The sequence below is a fragment of the Sciurus vulgaris genome (genome assembly GCF_902686455.1).
Source record: "Sciurus vulgaris genome assembly, chromosome: 1".
Taxonomy (NCBI): domain Eukaryota; kingdom Metazoa; phylum Chordata; class Mammalia; order Rodentia; family Sciuridae; genus Sciurus; species Sciurus vulgaris.
Genome location: NC_136461.1, coordinates 104,249,952 through 104,273,570, shown reverse-complemented (window position 1 = coordinate 104,273,570; position 23,619 = coordinate 104,249,952). Strand labels below are relative to the sequence as shown.

Genomic DNA, 23,619 nt, shown 5'->3' with positions numbered 1-23,619 from the left:
ATGTGAGGCGATTGCAGGTGAGGAAAGTAGTCCAACAAGACTCCTGGAACAGACCTACCTCAAGCCCACGCTCCCTCCCGACCCTGTGCTCTCCCCCGGTGGTGCCTCCGTGCCTGCGGTGTCTGTCTGACAATTCACTTTCCATCCAGATAGGCTGGCCCTGTGTCAATAGCAACACCAGCCTTCTGTTATGATACTGTCCTTCCAGGCAACAAGAAAGTGATTGGATGACAATTATCATGGCATCTCATCCAAGGCAATTTCTCTCTGGTTAGGTAACCACAGGACAGAACATAACTGCAGATTCTTTGCATTCCTTTGGTGTGACTGAGAATGATCCTCTAGTGGTGGCTTTACTGAGCTCGGGGCATTCAAAAGTGAAGACAGAGAGGCTGCTGAAGCACCAGAGTACAGTGGCCTTCAAGCTTTTTTTTTTAAATTTAGTGCTATAGGTTAAACCCAGGACCTTAGCACAGGTAGGCAAGTAGCAAGTGCTATATCACTGAGCCCTTTTTACTTTCTTTAATCAGTGGCATGCTTTTATTTTTTCTTACCACATAAGCTCTTAAAAGGAGACCTGACATGGCAAAACATACAATGGAGAAAAGATAGCCTCTTCAACAAATGGTGCAGGGAAAACTGGAAATTCATAAGCAACAAAATGAAACTAACCTCTATCTCTCACCCTGCACAAAACTCAACTCAAAATGGATCAAGGACCTAGGAATTAGACCAGAGACCTTGCACCTAACAGAATGAAAAGTAGGCCCAAATCTTCATCATGTTGGCTTAGGAGCAGACTTCCTTAACAAGACTCCCAAAGCACAAGAAATGAAAGCAAGAATCAATACATGGGATGGATTCAAACTAAAAAGCTTTTTCTCAACAAAGGGTACAATCAATAATATGAAGATGGCTAAATTTAATAATAAGGTATACTTGAAAATTGCCAAGAGAGTAGATCTTCAATGTTCTCACCACACGTGCAATAATGTTAAATGTATGAGGTGACAGATATGTTACTTGTCTTGATTTAGTCTTTACACAATATATACATATATCAAAATACCATGATGTAAACTGTAAATAGGTACCATTTTTTTTTTTGTATTCATACCTTAATAAAATAGGAAAGGGGAGATGGAAAAAAAGTAATGTGAGAATAGAGCCTACAGAGTGGGAAAAAGTCTTTATCACAAGCACTTCAGATAGAGAACTAATCTCCAGAATTTAGGAAGAACTCAAAAAACTTAACACCAAAAATACAAATAACCCAATCAATAAATGAACTAAGGAACTAAGCAGCACTTCACAGAAGAAGATATACAATTGATCAGCAAATATATGAAAAAATGTTCAACATCTCTGGTAATTAGAGAAATGCAAATCAGAACTACCCTAAGAGTTCATCTCACCCTAATTAGAATGACTAGTATCAAGAATACAAGCAACAATAGGTGTTGGCGAGGATGTGGGGGAAAGGTACACTCATACATTGCTGGTGGGGTTGCAGCCACTCTGGAAAGCAGTGTGGAGATTTCTTAGAAAACGGAATGAAACCACTGTTTGACCCAGCTATCCCACTCCTTGGCCTATACCCAAAAGACTAAAATCAGCATACTACAGTTACACACCCATGCCAATGTTTATAGCATCTCAATTTATAGCTAGATTGTGGAACCAAACTAGATGCCCCTCAACAGATGAATGAAATAAGAAACTGTGGTATATATACGCAATGGAATATTACTCAGCCATAAAGAAGAATAAAATTATGGCATTTGCAGTAAATGGATGCTAAGTGAGATAAACCCATCCCCAAAAACCAAAGGCCAAATGTTTTTTCTGATAAGTAGGTTCTGATACACAATGTGAAGTGGGCGTAAGGGAAGAGTAGAGGATCTTTGGATTGTGTAGAGGGGATATGAGGGGAGGGGAGGGAGTAAGGGTAGGAATGATGGTGGAATGAGACAAACATCATTACTCTATGTACATGTATGATTACATAAATGGTTTGACTCTACATAGTGTACAGATAGAGAAATGAAAAGCTGTACTCTATTTGTGAACAATGAATCAAAGGCATTCTGCAGTCATGTATAACTAGATAGAACAAACAATAAAAAAGGGGGGAAAATAAAAAGGAGACCTGACAAAACCAGAGCTTCCCCTGGCCATACATCCTACATCTCTGGGGTCCCAGAGCCCAGGTTGAAAAATATTGACCTAGTCACCTTTTGGAAATGATAGGGTGTGAAGAGGGAAAGAGACAAGGCCAGGCTCCTGAAGGGAGGCAGGGCTATAGTGGACTCAGAGAGGCTTCCTTCTGGTTCTGGCACCCTGTGCTCTCTGAGTGTGTCCTCAGAGCCAGCTCCAAAGCAACACTAACAGCTGCACCTGTGGTGTATGACCCAGCTGGGCAGAGGTGGCCTTCACTTTTCAGGACTGAAGCTAGACCTCTGGCTGAGCAGCATCATGTTGAGGACCATCACTCTGAGTTTGGGTTTCCGGGTATGTCAGGCCTGAGTTCTGCAGGGTCCCTGGAGTGACAGCTTCCAAGACAGCCTCTCATGATCTCACCTCCTGGTACTACTACACCTGTGTAGTTCCCTGTGAGGTTGCACCAAGGTTGGTCTGTGTGGCCAGGCAATAGAACATGGCAGATGGGATGGGACATCCCTTCTGAGATTAGGTTAAATTTGGAGGAATTTGCACTGTGGTTTCGCCATGTCTCTTGGAGTACTCACTATGGTAAAGAAGTCATGTTGTGAGCAGCCCCCATGGAGAGATTCACGTAGTGAGGAGGTGGAATCCACTGCCAGTGGCCATACTGGGGCGCCGAGAAGCATCCTATTATGTTATGGTTTGGATGTGAGACAATGCAAGAAGGTTCAGAGAAGAAATGATTGGTTATGAGAGCCTTAACCTAATCAGTGAATTCATCCCTGATGGGGTTAATTGAGTGGTAATTGAAGGCAGGTAGGGCCTTGGGGGCATAGCTCTGGGGTATACATTTGTATCTGGCAAGTGGAGATCTCTGTGTCTGCTTCCCTATCACCATGTAAGCTGCTTCCTTCTGCCACACTTTCCCGCCCTGATGTTCTGCCTCACCTCGAACCCTTGAGCCCCGAGGAATCCAGCCAGCCTTCTGTGGACTAAGACCTCTGGAACCGTGAGCCCTCAAACTTTTCCTCCTCTGCAGTTGTGCTGGTTGGGTTTTTAGTTGCAGCAGTGAAAAAGGTGACTAAAACATGGTACATCCCCATCCCATGGTTAGCACTGCAACCCTAGTGGACAGCTGGACCCAAGCCCATGGGAGACCGTGAACCAGAACCACCCAGCTGAGCCAATTCTCAGAACCCTGACCCTCAGAAAAGGTGAGATAGTAAACGCTTACTGTTTTAAGCGGCCAAGTTGGGGGTCATTTGTAACACAGCGATAGAAACTAATATGCTCTCGCAGCGACAGAGGTCTGATCACATGTTTTGGCTTGGACCTGAGGTTCCTCCACAAGCTCATGTGAGCTTGAATGCAAGGATGTTCAGAGGTGAAATGATTAGAGTATCAGGGCTGTTACCTAATTGGTGGATTAATCCATTTGATGAAATAATAATTTGAAAATGAAAGATAACTGCAGGTAGGTTGGCTGTGACTAGAGGAAGTTGGCCAGAGAGGTCGTATCTTTGGGGTTTATATTTTTGTCCCTGGTGCCTTGCTCTTTCTCCCTCTGCTTTCTGGATACCCTGAGGTGAGCAGCTTTCTCTGCCATGCCCTTCCACCATGCTCTTCTGCTTCATGGCTCAGGCAAGCCCAGAGCCATGGAGCTGACTACAGACTGAACCTCTAAAACTGTGAGCCCAAAATTAAACTTTTCCTTTGATAAATTGTTTCTGTCAAATATTTTGGTGACAGTGTTGAAAAGCTAACACATACCTCAACTTCCCTAGCACATGGCCGTGATGTGGGGATGGGGTAGGCACAGTTGTAGTCAGCTTGGTGTGCTGTAACAAAACGCCCTAGTCAGGGTAGCTTAAATAACATTTATTTCTCATAGGTCTGACTGTTGGGAAATCCAAGAGAAAAGCAGCATCAGATTCAGGGTCCAAAGAGGGCATAGATGGCAGTTTTTCTGCTGAGTCCTCACATAGCAGAGGAAGGAAGCAAGCTGTCTTGGGACACTTAAAGAACATTAATCCCATTTAGTCCATGAGGACTCAGACCTTGCAGGGTTTGGAGGTGGATTTTCCCTATCCAAACTCAATGCAATGTTGTGGATGTGGTGGCCTCGCGGGGTGGGTTCTTTTTGAGGGATCAATGTCTTTCTCACAAGGCTAGCTTCATTTTCACCGGTGGATTAGTTCTCATGAAAGCAGGTGGTTATAAAGCAGGTCCACTCCTTTGTCCCCTTCTTGCCTTCCTCAGGCACCTGCTTCCTTTCCCTTCTGCTTTCTGCCACAAGTAGAGCGGCATGTGGCTGTCACCAGAAACAGGCAGGTGCTGGCGCCATGCTCCTGGACTTAAAAAACTATGAACCAAAATAAGTTTCTTTCCTCTATATATGACCCAGTCTCAAATATTCTCTTATAGCAGCAGAAAACAGACCAAGACAACCCTTATGATGTCATCTAACCCTAATAATCTCTAAGGGACCTCACCTCCTAATATCATCACAGTAGAGGGTTGGGGTTCAATATGAATTCTGAGGGGATATAAGCATTGTGCCCATAATAGTCATTCTTAGGAAGTAAAAAATTTCAGGCAAAAAGCTCACTTCACTATTTGACTGACTGCGACTGAAATATAATCCTAGGGACATGAATCAAAAGCAAGAATTAATGTGTTATTTGTGAACACCCAATTTAATTAAGTGCACACTATGTGTGTGCCCACACAATTTTTATTTATTTATTGAATTTTTGACCTTTTTTTTTTAAAAAAAAAAAGAACTACACTTGGACCCAAAGATGGGTATTTTAAAAAATTGAGATATAAGTCACATAACGGGAAATACACGTTTTGAAGTGTACAATTTAGTGGTTTTTATTATACTCACTATGTTATGAAACCGTTACCACTAATTCTAGAACATTTTCATTCTTCCAAAAGAAACTCCATACTTGTTCCTCCCCCTCTCCATTCCCTGGCAACCACTAATCTACTTTCTGTCTGTATAGATTTGCTTATTCTGGACATTTCATATCAGTGGAATCATACAGTACGTGGTCTCTTATGTCTGGCTTCTTTCACTCAGCACGTTTTCAAGGTCTGTCCATGACCTAATGTATATCACCTCTTCGTGTCTTTTATTGCCGAATTGTATGTCGCTGTGTGGATAGACCCTGCCTTGCTCATTCATTCGTCAGTTGGTGAGCATCTGCACCATTTCTACTTTTTGATGATGCTGCTACGAACATTTGGGAACATGTTTTTGTGTGAACATATGATTTCTGTTCTCTTAGAACAGAAATTCCAGGAGTGGAATTGCTGCATTACATGATCATTCTAGGTTTAACTTTCTGAGGAGATTTCAAATTGTATTTTTCCACAGTGATTACACCATTTGCATTCAAGATGAACAATTTTAGCCTAGTAATCAGTCTAATAACTGGGCAAAAATGAAACATCAAAATATGCAGAATATTGAGACCTAAAATATTTGCTTCATTATTTTTAAGTCTCTGCTTTTTACTTTTCATCATTTAGTGCTTGGCTTAACATTGCAAGCTCAAGTCTAGTGGGCATAGTTGAGCCCACTAGTTGTACTCTGATATCCATTCTTCCCTTCTTATTAATCAATCCCTTAATTTTGAGTTGGGGGCTTCCCTGCCCAAAACAAAGGTGAATGCCTCCGTTTCCCATGTAGTTATCATGGTCATTACTAAGTTATGGCAAATCAGGTACAAGTAGAAGTTTGGAATGTGACTTCCAAAACATTCCCTCAAAGGAAGGGAACATGCCCTTCTTTTCTTCTTCTCTCTTACTGGCTGTAATGCTGCTATAATGGATGAGCTCCAGTTATCGTTCTGTACCAGATGGAAGAAGCTATGCACTAGGAAGACGGAGCAAGAAAACAGAATATCCCTGGAAACTTTAATATAATATAACCCCAAATTCATTACAGATTGACTCTTCCCAGACTTCTTTATGTGAGTGAAAAGTAAATTTGTACCTCTTTTTAAACTATTATCATTTGGAGTTTCTGGTTATAGCCACTGAACATAATCTTGGATAATCGAATGTTTAAGGAGCCATTTTAAACATGTAGTGTTTGGTTACTAACAGACCTGAATCCAAATCTGTGAAAATTTTCTCTTGTCACTTCTCCCATTCAATCACAGCCAATTCCTGTGATTTTAATTCTTTACTCTCAAACTTTTCTATTTTTCTGTCTCCATCACTACCCCCAAACACTATTGTTTCTCTTCTGGATCTCAAGTAGCCAGCTGTGTGGCTGCCCATTTCCAGGTTTGCTCTCTTCAGGCTACTACCCACACAACACTCACTAAGATCTTCTTCAACTCTAATCTGAATTCTGTAGCTCACTTTGCTTAAAACTCACCAATGACTTTCCTTTGATCTTAGGACAAAGACCAAAGCCCTCAAAGGCCTTGCAGGATCTGGCCCCTTTCTTCTTCAGGTTTACATGGTCCTATTCCCCTATCCTTCTGTCCATTTCAGCCTCAATGACCTTGTTTCAAATCCTTCAATAGGTCATGCTGCGTCCCACCACGAGCTTTGCATATACAGATCCCTCAACTAAAATTCTCTCTGTAACCCATGGGACTGGATCTGCACTGGCTCTGTTTGGAATTGTGTCAAGTATATTCATAATATGAATCATAAATTTAATAATCTTATCACACACACACAAGTCATCGAGTGAACTTGGTGCTTAACCTCCCCACATCCAGTTTCATTATTTGAAAATAGGTAGTTATAAGCAATAAATGAGGAAATGCTGGTGATGCGTGGTTTTTGCTGTTACAGAATACTTGTGTTTTAGTCAACTTTTGAATCACCCTGACTGAAATGCCCGACAAGAGCAACTTAGAGGAGGAAAAGTTTACTGCCTTTCACCATTTCAGAGATCTCAATCCATAAGATGGCTGACTGCATTGCTCTGGGCCCAAGGTGAGGCAGCACATCATGAGGGGAAAGGCCCAGTGGAGAAAAGCTGCTCAGTTCTTGGTGGAGTCACAAAGAGAGAGAGGGAGGAAAATGGACGAGATGTTTAACAACCCATTAAAACGGTGTCTGGTTAGGGATAATTTCTCAGAGAACCCCAAGTGTCACTTCACACAGAACAGCCCTTCAATGGCATGACCCCAGTGACCCATCTTCTCCAGCCATGCCCCTCTTGCCTGTAGTTAACACCTAGTTAGTCCATTGGAACTAGGATGGACTGATTAAGTTACAGCTATCATAATGCAATTGGTTTGCCTCTGAATATTCCTGCATTAACAGAAGCTTTTGGGGGCCACCTATATCCAATCTATAACAAGCTAAGAATAGGTGATTTAGAAATGATAGGAATTTATTCTGACTCAGAATTCCTGAGACTGGAAAGTCCAGGATAGGTGAGGACCTTGTGCTGTGTCGACTTATGAAGAAAATCAAAAGGGCAAACAGGTGAATGTGGAAGAGAGAAATGGGCTGAACTCTGGAGTCAGAGTTCCCAAGAGGAAGACATTAATTCATTCATGAGGGTTCCACCCCTATGACCCAGACCCCTCCCACCTAGGCCTCAATGAAAATTAAATTTCCACCTGATTTTTGGAGGGAACAAACCATATTCAAACCATAACATGTTCTTGTCAATGTGAGCCTCCATCTCTGCCCTTACCATCATAATGGTCCCCCCTAACCAGATGTGAACAAGATGGTTGAACAAGGATTAAACAGTTCTATAGTCTCCCTAAAAATTAGTTTCCTCATCCATGAAATAGGGAGAAAATTGAACTTACCTGAACACCATGTCAGGTTTAAATGTGAGAATGTTCTGTTTCTTTACATGTAACAAATGCTAAAAAACAAAACAAAGAATAGAGGACTAGTTATTACCAAAAACCTTGAGTACACTCCTATTTGGTTAGTTTGCTGTTTTCTGGGTGGTGAGGCCTGGGTGACAGGCCAGGGTGCTGGCAGACAGCAGTCAGGAGGAGCAGACAGGTGCTCTGTCCTTGACAGCACCTCAAATCTAAGACAAGGCAGTTGAGGACAAACCACAAGAGGTTTGGGACCTCACGGGGGACTGTTAGCCCTTTCCTTGGTTCTGTTTCTCCCTTTTGGAATATGAATATCTACCCTATCCCACCATTGTATTTTAGAAGCAAATAATTTGTTTTGATTTCATAGGCTCAGAGCTAGAGGGAATTTCATGCCTTGAATCTCAGATGAAACTTTGGACTTTTGAGTTGGCGCTAGAACAAGTTCAGACTTTTGGGGCCATTGGGTTGGCATAAATGTATTTTGGACTTCCCATTCTCCAGAACCATGATCTAAATAAACCTTTATTCTTTATAAATTGGTCATTCTCAGGTATTCCATTATAACATCATATATCCCCCCAATTTTACAGATCTCTCTCTCTCTCTTTATGTCTCTCTCTCTCTCTCTTTCTCAATCTCTTCCTCTTGCTTTCCCTCTCCTTCACACTATATCCTTGGGAAAAAATTCACAACTGTGTTACATCACTCTCTGTCCCATCACTCATGTGCACACGTATGCACACATGTGCAGATTTGATTTATTCAAGTCTTCTTCGAAGACAAGTCATAAGTCCATTTTAAAAAGTACGGTCAGAAGGTGATGTGGGATTAAAATCCTCCTTCTCTCTGGAACATTTCTCTTCCCACCCTCTCCTACCAAAAATAAAACTGAACAATGAAATCAACCAATGAAAAGTTCAGGACCACCTTACATGCTCCATCCATGGGGTGGCTGAGGCCTCCGTGAAGGAGTCCACATCCAACCCCTTGCCTTGGGCTTAGTCCTAAATTGGAACTTGTGTTTGAACTGAGGGACTGGAATTCTCCAGAAATACTTCAAAAATCCTGAAGATGTAGAGTCTGAATCCATGTGGAATATTTACAAGACATCATTTCACAAGGATCACAACAATCTTCAAGTTACAACAAAAACCAAACAATCATCAGTCACATTACAATAATAAAGAAAACAGAAGGAGGCCTGCTGGCCACGGAGACAAAGATCTCATTCAGCTTTCCCATCACACATGTTGAAATCTCCATTCTCTCATAGCACTTGCAATTGCTTTGGCACATTATGGGGCCAGGGATCACTCCTTCTGGAGACTTAGACAAATAGTCAAGTTCCTTAGGTGAAGGAATCATCAGATTTGCTTCCTACCAGATGGTTTCCAACTGCCTGCATGTCATCCCTCCCACCTCCTGGCCTGCAGCTGGAGTCTCCACTCTTGCAGCCAATTTCCCTTTGTCTCCTGTGAGCCTCACCCTTGGCAATTCTCCCAAGAAAAGTGAAATTTGACAGTGGAATTTAAATTTAAAATATCTAGAAATGGAAAATCAAGATAGGTACACAGTAAGTGCTTTGATGAGTACTCAAATAAATGAACCAATGAATTTGCTCAGTGTACTGTGGAATAAGGAAAGACCTATACTTCAGGGGTTTTCAAGCTTGTTTTTCAGATCACTGACTCCAGAATCAGCTGGCGGGTTTGTTGACCCTGCAGATTTCCGGGTCCCATTCCAGACCCACTGAATCAGAATCTTTAGGGATTTGACTGGCTAACAAACTGCTAACAAACTCCTGAGGCTGTTTTTTGGTTTTGCAGAGTTTGAACAGTAGTGGGCCACAGGCATGTAAGCTTCAGGAATTCTGGACAAAAGACTGTCAGTCAAGGAGTTCTGCTGTCATGATGAATATCAAGTGGTTTCTTCTGGAATAGTGGCCTGGGGAAATATTAACAGATATTCACTTTGGTTTGTGGACTGTACTAAAACAGGAGAAGCCTAGAAGAGCCAAAGGACTCATAAAAGCAAGTGCATGAAATGCGCTACTTCCCATTTCCAGTGAAATAGAACTCTGTGATTGCTGTTACCCAGAGGAAAATGGATGAGGTGTTTAACAACCCATTAAAATGCTGCCTGGTTAGGGATAATTTCTCAGAGAACCCCAAGTGTCACTTCACACAGACAGCAAATGCCAGGGTAGGGAGCAACAGTAGGGTAGCCAGCAAGAGAAGTACAGGTGGCTCAGGGACACTCTGACTTCAGAACAGGGCAGGAAAGTTGTCCTAAACAATTACTTCCCTTCTGTAAGTACCAAGTGCAGACTATAGACCACACACTGAGACTCAATAGAATACTGAATTCATTTGGAAGGTGGGTCCATAAGCAATATTTCATGACTACTAACAAGGCCTGTGAAATCCCATTAAGTAGAGCTTAATCCTAATAATTTATCTTCAGGAACAAAAGCTCATTGCTGCTCCTGGAATGGAGCATCTGTAAGAAATTCTCCGGATCATGGCCTCAAAGGAGGTCCCCCACTGTCCAGTGTCTTTGCCTTACTCAGAAATATCAGGAGCACAAAATACAAGTTCCTCATTCACTGGACAGAAAGGAGATTGGATTTCTTACCTCCTAGAAAGCAGAATACTGTGAACTTTCAGCTGCCTGCCTGTTCTTTTCACTGTTGATGAATTTCCCATCATGCCTCCCACCCCAACGCCTCACAGCCCTATGTTTTTCCTGTGGTTGTCCTACTTTAGATAAAGTTGGGAAGGAAGTGAAGTTTATTTGCAGAGCCCCTCACCTTCCTGTTAGGTCCTCCTTTGAACTGCCTTTTCCCCTGGGACTGAAGCCTTCACGCTCTCTCCTTCTGTCCTCTGCCTCCACACACAGACAAGCACTTACTAGTCCCAGGGACTGGGCTTCTCCTGAATGGCTCGCAGCCTGTCACAGCCATCTGCTGTCTATCAGACTTTTTGAGGACAAGGCTTTAGGTGCCAGTGACTGAGGATGGCTGTCACCGTCCCCTTTACAGGCATAACTGCCAAATCATTATGGCCTTGGTCCCTTGATGCTCACCTACTCACAAGCAGATAGATCTTCATCTTTTTGTCTTCACAGTTGGTCACTGGTGATAATCTGAAATAGATTGATCTTCTTTGGACCCTCTCTTACTTATTCTTTTTCCCAGCACTCCATTCCTCCCAGGCCTTATAAATAGTCCCATTCCAAACTCTCTCTTATCAAGGTCATAGTTACCATTTGTCCCACTTTGCCCAGAATTGTCCTAGCTTATCCCTGTTTTCCTGGTGTCTCATTGGAATAGCACCCCCTTTTACTCTTAGAAATGACCCAGTCTGAAAGTTAAAATGCATGTCTTCCTCCTTACAAGAAACAATACAAGATCAGTCATTTTATCTCAATATGAACTTTAAACACTTAGTTTTCAGGAGTTTTTGCACTTCAGTCCTTATTGTATCTATGAATGAAAGTTGGTCTCTGCTTAAAAAAGAAACACAGATATTGATGGATAGGATGAGCAAGTCTTTTGAGATGCGCAGGGGAATGTTTCTCACTGTGGCCTAGAGGCTAGTGAAAAGTGGAATAGGACAGTCACAGGGCTTACCATACAGTATTACAACAATCTGTTTATTTGACTGATGTCCCTTTATGATATAGCTTAAGAGAGCAGGGACCATTCTTTATTTATCTCTACATATCTCTTATATCTACACAACTGGCATAATAGGCACTCATTAAATATTTGTTGAGTGAATCAATAAAGCAAGGATCAAAGGAATGGAGTGGGGTGGGGATGAGTCCAACCAAAGCATGACTAAAGTGTGTAGCAGCCTAATCACCTTGAACTTACTCAAAGACTTGAAGGAGGGCTGCCAAGAATCACTAGCTCTTGGAGGTGTGAAGGGGAAATATGTGCTCATAAACAGCAGGGAGTCCTCTCTATACCTGTAGGTCTTTAAAGACAATATGGTAGCTCTTAACTTTGCACACAGAATACATGGAATGATCACTTGAAATAGTGATTTTGTTCTAACAAAAGCAATTTGGTGTGTTCTTATGACTAAAAAGGAAATTTCAAAATAATTCATTATCCTGTATATGAATATTCCTTGTGCAGAATGCCTAGAGGAAGCACCTTCCTACCATCAGATTGTATTGCTTCTCTCCAGAACAGCCATGTGCTTTGAATAGAATTTGCTATTTTCCTTTAGATCACATCTCTTTGGCCACAGTGATTGGCTCAGAAGTTAATAGCTAACCTAAGTCAAGCCAGTCTTATCACCACTTTTCTATAGCCAGAGATTATTGTCCAGATAAGCATGAACCATGCCTGAGATAGGCCAATGAGAACCCTTCCCCAGGATTGCTTTGAGATCCTCGGACCTCTGAGAATATAGATGTGAGCCTATGGACGACCACACCACCCACAGCAGAGAAGAGATGGATACCAACTTGCAGAGAAGTGGAGTCAAAGATGGCTTGATGGGGTTTATAAAACCTCCATCTTCCAAGAAAGTTTGAGTCTGTTTCTGCCATCTGCAAACAGAAGAATCCTAACTGGTTCATTTTGATGCTCCGGACTCAGCAGTTTCAGGTGAGGCTAGTCCTATTCTTGGTACAAGTGGATGAGTTTTATCACATTTACATGTGTTATCATTGTCCTCATGCAATCATTAGCATCCAGCTGCTAAAACAAGCAGCCCCTCATGTAATTAAACTCCTTTTCAAACCAAACTCAAATGACTTATTTTAAAAATTCAGGTTTGTTTGTTTGTTTTGGAAAATGCATGGGCCACTGCAATATTTCATTTTGGCAGTTCAGAAACTCAATTCAAAACTTTCAAATGACTGACTGCATTAATATACTTCCTAGACTATGTCAGTCAAATCACAATCTTTGTTTTTTTACTCATCTTTTGTCCTCTAGGAACCTCTGCAGCTGGCTGCCTTAGCTTAGCTACTTTAAGAAGGATATCTTCTCTTTAAAGTGAAATAAATTCAAAGTCTGTACTGGGCTTCTTTCCTCTTCTCATGGATTCCTTAGATCTGTGCCACATATTTCAGTTTCATTTCAGCCAAAAAGACAAGAGAAAATCAAATGTGGTGATAAACAAATAACAAATAATACCTATGTAAAGGACATAAATATTTTTGTTTACATGCAAGATTGATATGTACCATCAGTTATTAAAACTAGCAAGAAAACTAATTCAATCTTAGGCTGAATAATGAAAAATTATTTTTTATAACAAGGAGGGTGATCAATAGTTCTCTAGTTTTTATTTAACAGCTCAGTGCAGTTCAGGATACAATGCCTGAAGGGTAACAATCACAAATTGATCAAGGTCTACTGTGCAGGAAGTTGAAGACTTGAAGTCTGTGCTACTTTGAAGAATGGTGATGTTGGTACAGAGAAAATACCCCAACATATGTTACTCTGGATTTCAAACTAAGAGCATTACAGGGCCCCCAAATATACCCCCTCAAAATATATTCCTTGGGCATATTTCAAGATGAAAATTCAGAGAAACTGCAGACCTTTGCAGACACAGGACTAACTCTAAAAGACTGCCCTTTTATAAAAGCAATTTAAAGCTATAACTACATTAATGAAGTAAACAGCAAATGTAAGCAGAGACTTATCATCTCATATCCCCTTTCTGCTAAAAAAGATCTTTTCCCAGGAAGAAGAGGGTGATTATAACAGGTGACTCTTAGCTGGGAGTCTCCACCTACATAAGAAGACCACACCTCTTGCTCCTTCCACAGTCCATGCCACCTCCCTCCCCTGTAAGCCCACCTCCTTTTTTAGCTTTATGTAAATTAAACTTTTTATCCCTCCTTTGAGTCTTAAACCATCTGTGACTTCTGTGACAGACATGTAACAAAATTCATTATATTTTTCCCCTTAATTTGTCTAATCTCAGTTTATTTCATAGACTGATCAAAATTTCAGGAGGAAAAGAGTAGCTTTAAAATTCTGCACAGCACCTTGGGAGCTTTCCTTAGCCATCCGAAAGCCAGCCCTTCAGAAGATAGTCCACTTTTGTGAATCCTCTCCCTACAATCTCATCAAGCACAAAGATGAACTAACAGGAAAGAAGATTAGAGTTGACATCACATTCAGACCCCAGGCCAACTCTCTCAGGCTATTGTCTACTCTCTGGGCTCATTCACCTCCCCTAAAAATCATTTACTCTTCTTCTAAAAATTGCCTACACCCCCCCCCCCAACACACACACACTTGCCTCTCCCCTAGGAAAAGAGTATATAAACCTCTTACTGTCTTTGGGTACTTCCTCTCTTGTGATGACCCCAGGCACCTAATAAATATGTGCAACTTTTCTCCTGTGAATCTCTCTACTGCCAATCTATTTCTCAGAATGAGTTATCAGATTTCTAGAGGGAAAAGAGAAGGTTCTCTCTCTCCTTCAGTGAGAATATTGAGGATGAACTAGAAAAGAAAATAAACTGTAGGAACATGAATATAAAGGCCCTATCAGAAGGGAGAGAGTAACTATTTATCAAGGGCTTTATAGAGGGCATGCAGACAGTAAGAAGAGTTAGATTTCTAGCCCAGTGTGGTGGTGCATGCCTGTAATCCCAGTTTCTTAGAAGGCTGAGGCAGGATGATTGCAAGTTCCATGTCAGCCTAGGCAACTTAGTGAGATCCTGTCTAAAAATAAAATAGAAGGGTTGGGCATGCAGTTTGGGGGTAGAAGATCCCTAGATTTAATCCTTAGTACTGGAAAAAAGAAAAGCCTCCCAGTGTGTCCCCCCTATACTTCAGCTGTAAGATAGCACAGCACAGTGAAGAGAAGGTTCCAGACCCGGCTTGCTCTGTAGAGGAGAGAAAAATGATGGGACCCTGGGCCTGTCAGGTTATTTGACTGAATTATGAATTAACTTGACCTAAAACAGATTAGCAGGACAAAACCCATAATTATTTACACCTATGCACAACGAAGTACCACAAAACTTAGGAGGCTCAAAGAGAGGCCGGATGGTTGAAGCTCATAGAGCATCGTGAGTTACAGAAAGGAGTAGGAGTTCCAGGCTTCTGGGAGATGGTGGAGAGAAGTTAGGGGAGGTTGAGGGGAGGAAGTTAATGGTGAATAGAAGTTGTATTTGTAAGCAAAGTTTCTCAAATAATAAAAGTTGTCTGGAAGCAGACAGCTACCTAGTTTAGCTATCTTACTAAAGTAAGTTTTCTTTATAAATTTCTTTTTTTTTAATTTTTCAAATTTTATTGTGAAATAAATCATAGACTTACAGATAATATATGTGTGTGTGTGTACATATATATATGCAATTTAAAGAAAAATATTTCTAAAATCTCTGATATCCCCATAGACATTACCAGTTCTGTAATCTTGTAGGTGATGCCCCAATTACAGCCCCCTACATTTTGTGTTAATCGTTCTCTTCCTTTTCTATATATTTTACCACAGATTCATGTCTTCCTAACAGTCTGTATGTGTTCTTGTTAATTCTGAACTTTGTAAAAGCATCTTCCATACTCTCGTGTCATTTGCTCTTTGCCACTTAAATATTCTGGTTTGTTGTCTATATGTATTTGCTAATTTCTTTAACAAAGGAAAGATTTTCAGAAATACTACTGTGTCTACAGAGTCTCAGAATAACTTACTCAAGTATACTTGGGAATGGCATAATCTGATCTCCTACAGTTGTTTTTTGGGGTGCTATGATCTGAGCTGCAAATAATGCTAGCTCTGTCACATATTATTTATGTGATTCTGGGAAAAATTTTAGAGTCTATAATTCTTCATCTATTAAAACAGTAACAATAATATTAAGCAGGGGTGTTTTTGTAAAAATTAAATAGGATAAGATAAGTACTACCCAAACAACATCAAGTCACTCAGACTTGTGGGATCCATCATCCTTTCCTTTGGGCAAAGCATAATTTTCAAATGTTAAGAATAGGCCTCTATAATGGGGGTCGGGGTGTGGAGAGTGAGAGAAGAATGGGGGAACTTTAGATTATGTAGAAAGAAATGAAGTCGGGTATGAAAAATGGTGGAAAGAGACAGACATCATTACCCTATGTACATGTATGATTACACAAATGGTATGAATCTACATTATGCACAACCATAGAAATGAGATGATGTACCCCATTTGCGTTCAGTGAATCAAAATGCAGTTTGTAAAAAATTAAAAAATAAATAATTTTAAAAAAAGAATAGGCCTCTTATGCATAGAATGTGCACATGTCAAAGAGCTGGGTGCTCTTTAATGAGGGAAGCAGCAGAATATAAGACTGCTTCAGAGTCCAGTAGAGACAAATATTTATAGTCAAAGAAAGTAACAATGCTAAAATAAGGTAATTTAAATGACAGAACTGTTCACAGGGCAATAAAACTGTAACCTTTGGGGATTATCTTATCTATGGGTGGAAATATTTTTCTTTCCATGGGATAAAAGATAATTGCATTGTGGTCAGATAAGAATCATTTTCAACAAGTTAATATTCATCCTTCCAGAGTTGTAAAATCTAATCAATAGTAAATAGTGAGTCAAACACCCATGCATGCTCCAGAGAATGAGCTAATCCTTGGGTGGGCCTGTTAGGTAGTGTTCCAGAATGACACAGGACATATGGTCCTCCTGTTGCCTATTTCCAAGTTGTTGATCTTTTTTCCTTAACACTCTAAAAGACAAATAAACAGTCTCAAGTTCCAATTCACAAAAGTTCCAGTTTCATTCCCCATTTTCAGAGGATTTGGCAGTCTTGGATTCTTCTAGTCATCACTCCAATTTTCTGCCTTGTAGTGGTCAGCTTTAAGTCAATAGGACCAGACAATAGTCAGACGTTAATCCACGTGTGGCAAGGAAGGTATTTTGAGAATGTGGTTAAGGTCTACAATCAGTTGACAGATTGTAAAACAATCTGAACAAATAAAAGTCCTGAGGTCTTAAAGGTCTTGAGAAGAAAGGTAAGATTCCCCACAAGGAGAAGCAAATCTGCCTTAAGACCATAGCATCAGCTCCTGTTGGCGAGTTTAGTCTCCTGGCCTTCACTGTAGATTTTGGACTTCCCAGCTCCCACCAACACCTAAGCCAATTTCGTGAAATCTTCGCACCCTCTCTCTCTCTCTCTCTCTCTCTCTCTCTCTCTCTCTCTCTCTCTCGCTCTCTCTCTCTCTCTCTCTCTCTCTCTCTCTCTCTCTCGCTCTCTCTCTCTCTCTCTCTCTCTCTCTCTCACACACACACACACACACACACACACACACACACAGGTGCACACGCACCCACAGAGAAACACACACACATATCCTACTGACTGTTTCTTTGGAGAACCCTGCCAAATGAGCTGTCTTTGCTGAATACTGAACACTTCCCCCAACCCTTGCCAGCCCTCTTGGTTCCCGTGGCTGCCATCTACGTGCTGCATCAGGAGTAGCCATTACCACAATTCATTCGCCCGAGGCTGGTTTGACAGGCTGTAAGAGTAGAGCTAAGGCCCCTTGAGGAAGAAATTCTGCCTGTGGGGGTCGCTTCAGTCCATGGCCAGGAGTTCCAGGCTGCTATCCTGATGGCCTGGCCCTGTGGACTTCATATTGACTTAGCCAGCCCCCACAACTGCACAAGCCAACTCTTTGCAATAAATACTTTCATGTATACTTCCCACTAGTTTTGTTTGTTCCTGGTGAACACTTACTAATACGGCAGAGTGAGGGATGGTGGCCGTGGTAATATTTGGCAAAGTAGTTTTTCTTTTCCTAATTAGTGTTAGGGTTCTCCAGAGAAACAAACCTATAGTAGCTATTCAGATAAATGAGAGGCTTCATTCTGGGAATGAGCTCACATGATTTAGTGAGAAGTCCTACTGTAAACTGTATGCAAACTGGTGAACCAGAAAAGCTGATATTACAATTTAGTCCAAGCTGGATGACCTGAGAACCAGGGGAACCGACAGTGTGACCCCAGTTTGAGTCCAAAGTCCAGAGAACCAGGCTCTCTGATATCTGAGGCAGAAGCAGACACATTTCCCAGCTGAGGAAGGGAGAATTTGCCCTTCCTCTGCCTTTTTGTTGTACTCACATCCTCAGAAGATCAAATGATGCTTCCCACTTTGGTGAGGATGATCTTTACTTAGTCTACTGATTAAAATGAGAGTCTCTTTGGGAAACACCCTCACAGCATACTCTGAAATCGCTTAGCCCAGTCAGGTTCGCACTTAAAATTAACCATCACACTTTTTATGAATAAAAACCCAGGCATGATACCTAATTGTATAATGAGCATCATTTAAATGGTAGCAGTTACTACTATCCTAGTAACTAGGGGGAAACCACCTAATCTAGAATTCAGTTGGGTTTCAGTGGACTTCTGAACTCTAGTTATTTCTGCTGGAAAAGTGGTCCATATTTTATTGGTGAATGATGAACTAAGGGACAGTCCAGACCACTGCTATTATTCATTTTCCCTCTGACACAAGTCCAATATTATAATAAACTTTCCCCTGAAAATCTATGTTTAGTTGAATAGGATCCCAGTGGGGGGAAACTATAGAACTTTCACATGGGCATCTGTCATTTACAATTGCTCCATCTTTCAAACATCTCTCCACAGTTTGGTATTTTTCAGATCGTGTATTCTGCTTTCTCAAGGATAACTTGGCCTTTCCTCCTTGTATTTTCCAGTCTCCATTGCTGCCTTAGGACACACATGTGCTTTAGACCCCATTGGCCAAATTTATCGGAGCATGACTTGGTTTGAAATGAGTTGCACAAGGCTGGTCCTGAGGAGTGGCAGAGGCAGTGTGGATTTGGGATAGGATTGAAAAATATCACAATTCTGCAGCTCTGGATTGTTCCTGGAAGTATGGTCTAAGACTCAACACTTCAGCCCTCCCAATGATTCTGCAATTTATACAGTAGCTTATCATAAATTCCTTACTGTTCAAACTGACGAGAGGATTCTATTGTCAGTAACTAAGCATCTTGACTGAAACAAATGACTTGGGACAAGGGAGATGTTTTACACAGCTTTGCTGAATGGATTACATATTTTAAAATTTAAATTTATTTTTAATTTAGATGTAAATTATGCCCATGAATTTTCAGACTATAAATAAGCATAAAGTGAATTGTAGGAGTCCAAGAAGGAGGTTTTGATCACTTGGTTCCCCTGAACAGTCTTCTTCCCTAACAACTTGGTCAGAAACTTCTTGATGGCAGATCTGCCCAATGTTGACTGTGCTCCCTGCCCAATGTTGACTGTGCTCCCTGCCCACTGGAAAAGGTATCCAGAAATGGCTCCCTACCAACCAACAACATAAATATAAGCTCCTTGGGGTGTGAGTGCCCTTTCCTGGGGGCTGCTTTGTGACTTCACTATAAGAAGTTGGAAACAGATAATTCTGTGGTGGACCAGTATTTGATGAAATATAACTATGCTCATGAAATGCCACCAGATGGAGTCCCTTCCTTTCATCAACTCGGACCCACTCCGTAAGCACCCCCCTTGAAATTCCCAGTGCTCAGAACCCAGTGACTTGTTCCTTAGGTAACAATGGGGCTTGGGCCCTCAGAAGACTCCCATTGGTGGACAGGTTAGTGGATGAGTTCACGTTTCCAGAGCCATAGACCTGGTAATAGCACTCAGCATCATGGATTCCCAGAAGAAGGACTTTGGCCTTCCAGGCACGTGGATCCTCCTATACTTTGGATTCATGGGGCTGTGTTCTGTGATAACTGTCTGCTTCATGGTTTCTTCATTGGAGGAATAAGGTGCTGCGAGAGAGGCGTGCCCAGCAGTGGGTGGAGGTGATGAAGGCTGCCAGCTTCACTTACTGTCCACACTTGTATTGGATGAACAAGAGGCGGCACTGTGGTTTGAATGCAGCTATCAGCATAGCCCCTCCCGAGGCCGTTACCAACCCTGACTTTAAAGTGGAGATTCTGGATTCCACGTGGGAGTCAGACACCTCTGAAGGCGAGGGTTATGCCTCCAGAGGAAGCAGCCCCAACGCGGAGTCCCCTGTTCTGCATCAACCTGCTCTGGTGGTCCCAGAGCAGCCCCTATCTATTCAGATGCCACAGCGCCAGGTCAGATCCCCACTCCCGATTCCCACCTTTCTGAAGAGACCCATTACCCCACCCCGCCGCAACCTAGCTCCCCGGCTGAACCACTCTGCCTCCTACCCGGTGGACATCTGCCCTCAAAGGAACATGCACTTCTATTCCCTCCCCACGCTGGACTATGGGGAGAACTGTTTCGATGAGAAGTCTTCTGCTTCACACCTTCAGCTTCCTCTCACTGAAGGTGGGAGCTTTAGGGACAAGGACTATTAGTAGAAAATGGGAAATGAGAGCCCATTTGGATGTAATGTTATTAAAGATATTTGAAAAGTCAAAAAAAAAAACCTTTCCTTTTTAAAAAAATAAACATACAATGAAAAATAAGTCTCCTCTCATAATTCTCTAGTCTCATTCCCTAGAGATAATTTTTTTAAAGTTCAACTAAGTAATTTTTAATTGACAAATAATTCCATGTACTTTTAGGGAACAGTGTATCCATGTATACATTATAGAATGATTCAATCAAACTAGTTAATGTCCATTACCACACCAATTTATCATTTGTGTGTGGCAAAAAAGTCAAAAATCTATTTTAGCCATGTTGATAGAGGTAATCATTGTTAAGCTTCTCCTTAAAAATTTTGGTGCATGTATTGTAAGGAAGTTGAAACTTTCTGGAGTGTCAATAATTGAGTATGCTGAAATAAACTGATAATAGGAGAAAAAAACTTGCAAGTTTATTAATGCACACATGTGCCTGGGGGCCATATAAAATATGAAATTAAAAGAAGGGCCAGAGGGTTGAGGCTTAAATACTCTTTATAGGACAGAGGGGAATGGGGAGGTGTAGGCAATTTTAGAGGGGTAATGCATGATTTTTAGGGCAGATGATCAGGCTCAATTAACAGATAATGATCTTGGATACAGTTCCTCTGGGGTCTAGGTATGATGTTTGATTTTTAGACTCTTCCTCCATGAAATGAGTGTTCTTTCTTGGTAAATGAAGTTTCTATAAGAAGATTGAGGAGCTTTGTGCTCTTCTTTGGGGGATCTGGTCTTTAAGTAGATAAGAGAACTTGAGAAAAAAATTCATGGAGAATCTGCTGGTGTCCAAGTGCCTTTAATTTAAAATGACCAGCATGTCAAGGTGCCGTGTTTTAGGGCATCATTTTCTAAACTGTAATAGTAGACACCCTTTCTCATTTTTTAGGCTCAAAATGATCATACTTCTCTATAACTTGATCTTAATTTACTTAACAATATATCATAGATATCTTTCTAAATCAGTATTTACTGACCTACCTCATTTTTTATTTATTCTAATTAAGTGGCATATATACATATATACATACATATATGAATGATAGAATATTATTCAGTTATAAAGAATGAAATTATGGCATTTGCTGGTAAATAGATGGAGTTGGAGAATATCATAATAGAATAAGCAAAATAAGCCAACCTCATTTTTAAAATGATTTTGTGATCATCCACCATATGAATGTGCCTTAGTTTATTTAAACAGGTCCTGTAGATGGACACTTGCATACTCCTGCTGTTATAATGCTTCTATCAACACAGCTTATAAGTTGATACAGTGATGTGTCTATGAACAGACACACACTTGTACACTGTATAAGCTTACTTATAAAATAAATTTCTCAGAGTGGAATTGTTACATCAAAGGGTGTAGAAATTTTAAATGTTGATAGATATTGCCAATTTCCCTCCAAAACTGTTGCTGATATGTATTTTATGCTCAGCAATTTCCCCTGAAGCATTCATGAGCTTTAAACTGTAGCAGCTGGATTTTTGTTTGTTTGGTTGTTTTTAGAATTCCACCTCTTAAACATTGCTTTCTGAGTTTATTTGCTTACTCAAACAAAAGAATAGAGGCAAGGGGATGGAAATGAGAATGAACAGGACAGACAGAGCTAAGGACTGAGAAGGCTCAAAGCTCAGGGAGGGAGCTCGAATAGGCAATGCACTCACCAGAAGTTCCCTAGACAGGGCAACCTGCAGGAGTTAAGTGTCATGCTACACACAAGAGACACAACTTATTGAAATAGATCCGAACATATTACATAGGAACTACATGAAAGCAACCCCTGGAACATGTCATGTCCCAGGATTGGTTCAGTGTTCCAAATGTGAACAAAGCAAATTATGTGCATTTCATGACTTTGGTACAACACCGGAGATCTGGGTTATATTTGACTACAGACCCTCTAATACCACCCATGTTTTCAACTCCACTAGCTTGACAATCAGGCTGTGTTGTCTCTGGCTTTTCAAGAAAATGAACACTGTTCATAAATTTTCAAGTAGTTCTGATTTTTTTCAGGTATTGTCTGCATATGCTAAAGAGATTAATCCTTTTGTCTACACCATGGAATCATCTTAGAGTCTCCTCTGATTCTCTGGATGACTGTAATGGCATCTTCCCTGGTTGTCAATACCCAAAGAAGCAATTATGCTATTGGACAGTTTGTGGCAGAAATGGCCTCCATGCAAGGGTGGAGTCTGTTGCTGTTTCCTTTGAATCTGGGCTGACTTTGTTGTCTTCTTTTACCAAGAAATAGCATGGAAGTGACAAAATGCCAATTTTGGAGCTAAGGCTCCAAAGTCCTTATATACTTCTTTCTCTCTCTCGGGTCTCTGCTTCTACCATGAGAACAACCCAGTGCTAGGCTCCTGGATGATGAAAGACCACATGGAGCAGAGCTGAGTCAGTCTACTTGTTCCAGTTCACTGACCTCAGGTGGAAGCTTAGCTGAAATCAACACTATAGTTGTTCCATACCTGACCCCTGAGTGAGCCCCACCAAGCTGAATCAAGACTTGAACTGACCAGGCAACCCAAGGATTTATGACAATATCGATTATTGTTTGATACACTGAGTTTGCAAGTTGTTTGTAATATGTTATTATGATAATGGATAATATGTTAATAATGTCCTTCAAGAATGCCACAGTGCCATTGTTCCAGTAGCTCTTAGGCTCTTCTGATGTCTGAGCTGAGATTGCAGTTGAACTGAATCAGATAAGGGAGAAGCAAGGGAGGACTTACAGAAGCCAGTATAGCTGCACCAATTATCTCTCTTTGAATCTGGATTTTAGAACAGTGCACAAGTACCACTAAGCTAAATCCAACATGTTGACATGATCCTGTGTTGGGAAAGTTATAACCTCACATACACTGAAGTATAAAGAGAAAATAAACATAGAAAGTTTAAAATTTTTACATAAATCTCTGTTAAAACAAGAAAAGAAAGAGTTGTAAGAACCACATTTGGACCTGATGGTGTAGTATTAAGGAGCCACACAGAAACAGTAGACTCCTGGATCTTATTTGCCTGCTTTCCTTGCCCAAGAGAATCATCTTCTCACTGATAAGTAACTGTTGAGCACAACAGTCACTGAGAACTCACAAAATTGTTAGAAAAGCCTCACGTGCTCCCATTAACCCTCCTAAGCCAAACTCAGAGAAATTGCAAACTGTTCAATGTGAATTTTGAGATATATTTGAAGGATACTTCTGAGTCCTCACACAAC

General features: G+C 41.1%; 1 protein-coding gene across 1 annotated transcript in view; it reads left to right on the top strand.

Annotated features, from left to right (window-relative positions):
- Positions 1 to 20,338, top strand: part of LOC306664979 (testis-expressed protein 38-like) — a gene marked incomplete at both ends in the record, with an annotated part of 41,713 nt that extends 21,375 nt beyond the window's left edge. The window contains one exon of the mRNA XM_079146131.1: positions 19,768 to 20,338. Within this exon, the coding sequence (XP_079002257.1) occupies positions 19,768 to 20,338 (571 nt within the window). The remainder of the gene's footprint in view (positions 1 to 19,767) is intronic.
- Between the last annotated feature and the right edge of the window lie 3,281 nt (positions 20,339 to 23,619).